General features: G+C 41.6%; 1 protein-coding gene across 1 annotated transcript in view; it reads left to right on the plus strand.

Moving 5' to 3' along the window:
• Window positions 1–6,579, plus strand: part of CUNH6orf106 (chromosome unknown C6orf106 homolog) — a 95,496-nt gene that overhangs the window by 40,437 nt on the left and 48,480 nt on the right. The window contains exon 2 of the mRNA XM_004624214.2: window positions 5,206–5,360. Within this exon, the coding sequence (XP_004624271.1) occupies window positions 5,206–5,360 (155 nt within the window). The remainder of the gene's footprint in view (window positions 1–5,205; window positions 5,361–6,579) is intronic.

Genomic DNA, 6,579 nt, shown 5'->3' on the forward strand with positions numbered 1-6,579 from the left:
AAGGTTTAACTATGTGCTTTAGGCTGACCTTGAACTCACTTTTGTAGCCCTGGCTGGCCTAAACTCACAGAGATCTTGTTTCCTGTCTCGGCCTCCTGCAGTGCTGGGGATCTTGTTTCCTGTCTCGGCCTCCTGCAGTGCTGGGGATCTTGTTTCCTGTCTCGGCCTCCTGCAGTGCTGGGTTTATAGGTCTGGAACGCCATGTCCAGCTGCCTTCCTCCCCCTCCCCCCCCCCCCCCATTGAACTCTGGGCTCTTGTGCTTGCCAGGAAAGCACTTATTCCACTGAGCCATCTCCCCGGCCCCACAGCCAGCTTTGTGATAAAGTGCTTTGCCTCAGTTTTGCAAGAGAGTGAAACTCTCCCTCGGTTTTCTTTAGAAGCTTAGCCACTCACCCAGAGCCACATAGCCAAGGATAGTTGACTTAAAAGACAAATATTCACTTTAAAGAATGTTTGGGGCAGGTGATACAGCTCAGTGGCACAATCACCTGCCTGGCAAGTTGCAAGGCCCTGATCCCCCCCCCCCTTTTTTTTTTTTCCCGGTACCAGGGATTGAACTCGGGACTTTGTGCTTGCCAGGCAAGTGTTTATTCTACTGAGCTATCTTCCCGGCCCTAAGGCCTTGATTCCTGGTACAAAAAACCCCCAAAAGTTGAAAGAAAATATTTTAAATATTGTGGTAGTAGTTATAGAACATAAAACTTAGCACATTGACCATTTTGTGTACAGTGCTATGACACTAAATGTATGCACAATGCTGTGATCACTCCCATCCATTTTAGCTATCTGAAATCAGATTGGAAAACCAAGTTTAAGTTTTCAGAGTAACTTGACAGAAAAATCAAGTTTTAAGTTTTCAGACTAACAGGCACACTTGGGGGGTCAAATGTGTTTTTCTTTCCCATAACTTCAGCTGGCCCTGTTTTATGTAGAATTTCTTGTTAGGTAATCACAGCTGAGTGTTCTGTTTTGAACTGGACTACCTTTTCAGGTTTTTTTTTAATTTTAAATTTTTTTTTGGCGGAACCGGCAATTGAACTCAGGCTCTTGCACTTGCCAGGGAAGCGCTTATTCCACTGAGCCATCTCCTGGGCCCCCTGGACTACCTTTTATTGTGACAACTTTTCTGACAACAAATTGGAGCTTTTGGTCCATTCCTGCTGCTGCTGGCCCAGTGGAGTGGTGATTTAAGAGATCAGCCCAGAAGTTGTACACCTGCCCACTGGGCTAGAGCACCACCAGGCTACCGCCTGCTCTCTGTCTTGTGCTTAGGAAATAAATTTGCCTTGTCATCCTCCCCTTCAGCTTCCTGCTAGGTTTCCTATTCACTACTTTCAGTTTCAATTTGGGCTTTTAAATTTTTTCTCTTTGGCTTGAATTACCTGTAGACAGGTATAAATCAGGAGTTTTATAAGGACTTGAACTGGGATAAATTGGAATGTGTGAAAGGAGACATGAGGAGGATGGATCCGCCTACTTAGGGTAGCTTGACTTTTCCACTTGTTAGTGGTCTTGAAGTCCTGCCCTGGTAGCAGAGCCTAGGGGTGAAATATGACACAGGCTGGGATGAGAATTGGCAGTTGTCCTGAGTGCACAAATGGCTTATTCTTTCCCAAGCATATTTTACAGCCAAGTGAACAGAAAACAATTCAGGAAGCTACTATTATCTTTACAAAAGGTCAACAACTTCCACAAAATGTTTTCCAAAGAACTAATTGCTAACTAGGCTTATTTTTCTCTCCTTTGATTGCTGTTCTCTTTTTAAAAAATCCCTAATCCTGAAGGGTAAATCTAGTTCCAGATGGATAGCACTTCTGAGTGGATGGTGGGGGCTGGACTTTCTAGTTTGACCAGTCTCATATCCTCTCTGCATGAGAGCTGGCTAGGTAGGACACAAGCCTTCACTGGGAGCAGTGGTTGGTAGGCAGACCTGGCGTCATTCTAGTCTCACTGACTAATATGACAGGCTTGAGGCTTGACCTGAGGAAAGGGCTCTAAATATAGGCTTCCTTTTTGGCAGCTACAAACACCTGGAAGAGCAGGCGGGGCCCTAGCAGAGAAGTGTTTGCTGTTAATAGCCTGTCTGTTGAACAGTTGTGTACTGTCAGAGCTTGTTTCATGCCGTATTTATGCATAATTAAAAACAGCCCACTGGATCCTTTGGCTTATGGTCGGGTTATGTTTAGAAACGTGCAGTTTGGGTTGCTGTCTGCTGTGAACACTCGAGATGATGTCACTGATTTGAGTAAGACCAGAAGAGAAGCTGTTAATGTAATTAGCAAACATTTCTTTGATCTCTGTAATGAACAGAGTTTAAGCAGCCTTTGTGGCCTTTGGTTTTTGGCACTGGTGAATCCAGCTGCCAACGATGTGATTCTATTCTTTTGTGAAGACACCAGTTTATGTGCTTAGTAGTTACTTTTGGACAAAAAGGGAGTTTGTAAGTAATTAAATGGAATAGCAATATTTACAATTTACACAATAGTTTCACCAAAACAAAAACTACAAAAAGTTCTTCAACATGTAAAAATATTTGCTGTCTTATTAAAGTAACAAGCTGCTTTGGTTGGGGGTGCTGGAAATTGAACTCCACTTCATGCATGCTGAGCAGCGTCTCATCACTAAACCACACTCCCTAAGGAAAGCATGTTAAGATCTCACTGAAATTTTTTGTCAGACTGGGAGAGATCCAAAATATTAAAGAAATACTGTAAATGAACAAGTGGGAAAATTGGCACTCTCATATATTGTTGATAAAAGCATTACTGTGCAGTTTCACTGAGAGACACATAGATGTGTCGGTGGAAGTCACAGTCACTGTCAAACAGTGCATACTGCTTATAGGTGCATGTGTGTGAAATATTGTGGGCCTAAATATGTTTAGGGAAGAGATGGAGACTGGGAATACTTGAAAGTCTCCTGGTTAAATGTATAGTTATACAGCTATACAGTGAATACAGTTGCAAGAAATTGTGAGTGCGCTGTGTACTGACAGATATCTTCAAGACATTGTTAAACCAGGCGTTGGAGCCACATGCCTATTATCTCAGTAGCAGAAGGCTGAGGCAGGAGGATAACATGTTTGACCCCAGCCTGAGCTACTTAGCTACTGTCTGTTTGGAGACAGTAATACCCTGTCTTCAAATTTAAAAAAATCCTGGGAGGGTATTGCACAAGGTTCTAGATCCAGTCACTTGTACCAGAAGAAAATAAAAAAGAAAAGACAGTGTTAAGGGAGTAAAGTGAAGGGTGTTATATTCTAGGACACAAATTGTGTAAAAAGAGGAAGATACAAATTATGTATTTACTTGTGTGTGCCTAAGGAAACCAGAAGATCTATAAGAAATTAATATGAATAGCTATTAATCTGTGTGTGTGTGTGTGTGTGTGTGTGTGTTGAGGGAAGAAGAAATAATATGGTAATTTTTTCATTGCACAAAAATTGGAGCCATGTGCTGATTTTTAAAAAGTTAATTAGGGACTGGGCAGGGTGGCACCTGCCTATAATCCCAGCTCTTGGGAGGCTGTCAACAGGTGGATCACTATGAGTCTGATCTAGTAGTGAGACCCTGAATACTCTGTAGACTGTTCCCTAAAATACAAAATAAATAAATAAATAAATAAATAAATAAATAAATTAGTTGACCATGGACACATCTGTCATCCCAGTGCTCAGGAGGCTGAGGCAGGAGGATCTGGGCAGAATGAAGCCCATTTGGGCTCCCTAGTGAATTAAGGCCATCTGGGACTACATAGCAAGACCTGTCCAAAAAAAAGGAATAATAATCAGAATATTTTAAAAAGTGGAGCTTCTTTGAATTCTACAGTCACTTCATTTCCATATGGAGTCAAAGATTGAGTCTAGGGTCCTGAAAATGCTAGGGCAAGCACCCTAACCACGGAGCTACTCCCTGAGGCCCACAGTCAGTTACAGAGGTGCTCTCTCTTAATTTTTTTGTTTTGAGACAGGGTCCAGCAGTGTGGCTCAGGCTGGCCTTCAACTCCCTAAATTACCCAGGCTGGCCTCGAATTTGAGCTGATCCTCTTGCCTCAGCCTCCCAGGTGCAGGATTACAAGTGTGTCCTGTTACTGCCACACCTGGCCAGAGGAACTTTGTTCATTGGCTGCTTCTCCATTTCTTGCTATCCTTGTTGGGAACACATTTCCTCATATTTTTTTGCTGATAGCATGATTTGTTTGTTACTTCCAGTGTGGGGACCTTGGGAAGAAAGTGATACACAAGTTGCATAAGTTCATTGGTCCTGATACTTTTTCCTAGTTTCTTTGTGTACTTTTAAAATTAGTACGTTTACAGTATATAATGATTATGTTACACTTATTGTGGTGAATTTGTACATGTATATAACACATCTTAAATTTGTTTTTGTTCCTTTCCCTTGCATCACTTCCTGTTCTCTTCAATTCCTCATTCCCTCTTTTTTTTTTTTTTTTTTTTTTTTGTGGTACCAAGGATTGAACTCAGGACCTTGCACTTGCCAGTGGTTTTTTGTTTTTTTGTTTTTTTTTTTTTTGAGTCTCACTACACATTTCAAACTGGCTTTTAACTTCTTGTAGCAATCCTTCTGCCTCAGCCTCCCAGGTGCTGGGACTACAGATCTGTGCCACCACACCTGGTGTCTCTCCCTCCCTTTTGAAAAACTTATTTTATTTGATCCTCTCTTTGAAATTCTTTTTCTCTTCCCTCTTTCCATTTCATGTTCCCCTTCCTCTTTGTTTTGTTTTTCCCCTTCCCCTTTGAAAAAGATCTTCCTATTTTATCTTTTATTTTGCCCTTCATTTATGTTTTGGGTTTCTCACAAGACAAATCATCTGGTATTTAAACCTACGTGTCTGGTTTAAGATGATGGTCTTGAGGTATATCCACTGACCTACAGATGCCTCTGGTGTTTATCCTTCATTATGGCAGAGTAGTACCCCATTGTGTGTATGTGCTACATTTTCTTTGTGCACATATAGGCTGTTTGTAAGATCTAACTATTAGGAATTATGCTTCTATAAACATGGGTATGCAGGTCCCTTTTCCTGTGGCTCCTCAGTCAGAATCAGTGGACTTTCCATAGGAGGAGTGTCAGATGATGCACAAACCCTAATAAATCAGCTTTTCCTTTGGCTGGACAATTAATATAATATACTTTGGACAGGACTCAAGTTTGTGGCCTTTTTTTTTTTTTTTTTTTTGGCAGGAACTTACAAGCAGCAATTGGCGCCTATTATGACTTTGAGAGCCCAAACATCAGTGTACCCTCTATGTCCTTTGTTGAAGATGTCACCATAGGCGAAGGGGAGTCGATACCTCCTGATACTCAGTTTGTAAAAACATGGAGGATCCAGAATTCTGGTAAGTGTATAATAAATGAGCAGTTCTGTCTTGCTCAGTTTCTTTTTTTTTTTTTTTTTTTTTTTCTTTTTTTTGGTGGAACCGGGGATTGAACTCAGGCCCTTGTGCTTGCCAGGCAAGAGCTTATTCTACTGAGCTGTCTCCCGGCCCTTGTTTTCTTAATAGTTAAGAGCAATAAGAATGTGGCCTGATAGTTCAGCTGAGTAAAGTGCCTGCTTAGGGAGGCGCAGGGACCAGGTTCCCCTGGAGTGCAGTGTCAGCCCTGCCTGCAGGGCTTGCTGAGAGGGTGATTAAGACTGGGTGTGGTGGTGCACCTGTGATCTCAGCATTTGGGAGGCTGAAAACAGGAGGATTGCTGAGTCCGATCTGTGCAGTGAGACCATGTAGACCCTGTACTAAATACATGAAAAGAAGAGAGAGAAATGAGAATGAAATGTTGGGACTTATGCAGCTGATTGTTTGCCTCTGAGTATGTTCTTGCATGATATGTGATACAGCCTCTGCTTGTACAGGTGCAGTGAGCAAGCAGTAGTGAGATATGCCCTGCTGCTGAATAAGAGGAAGAGTTTAGGTCTCAGTCTTCAAGCCACCTGAGTCTCAATGGCATGGACACTTTGCCAGTATTCACTCAGTACTTGGGCTTGGGCTTGTCTTGCCCCCCACCTGTACAGCTCCTTATAATCCCTTTATTTCTGCTCTAGTTAACTCCTCCCACAGGCAAGAGAGAAATCCAGCCTTGACTAGTGCAAAGGCATTGGAGAGAGCTTTGAGCACCTGCTCTATTGCAAGTGTGTTTCTCTGCAACCCCTGAGATAACAGAACCATTAATACCACTTTGAAAAATAGTGTAAGAGCCATAGAAATTCACTCAGAATGAGAGTAATTGTTGTGGTGTACACCTATATGTTTTACACAAACTGCAAATAAGTTGGCCATAATTCTTTGAAAATAGCATCTGAATACTGGTCTGGTAACTGTTCCTGTCTTTCACTTACTAAATTCTTCTTTGTATAGCATTAGTATCTCTTTGTTTCATGATGATCTGTGCCGAGTGGTTAAAGGCCTTTAACTTCCTTGTTAATAAATATTTTCAGAAAAATTCTTTTTTTGTTGGGGCCGGGGAGATGGTCAGTGGTCAGATGCAACCTTTTTAATCCTTGGTTTTTCTTTCTTTCTTTTTCTTTTTTCTTTTTTCTTTTTTCTTTTTTTTTTTTTTTTT

This window comes from Octodon degus, unplaced genomic scaffold (assembly GCF_000260255.1).
Source record: "Octodon degus isolate 3935 unplaced genomic scaffold, OctDeg1.0 scaffold00005, whole genome shotgun sequence".
NCBI lineage: Eukaryota > Metazoa > Chordata > Mammalia > Rodentia > Octodontidae > Octodon > Octodon degus.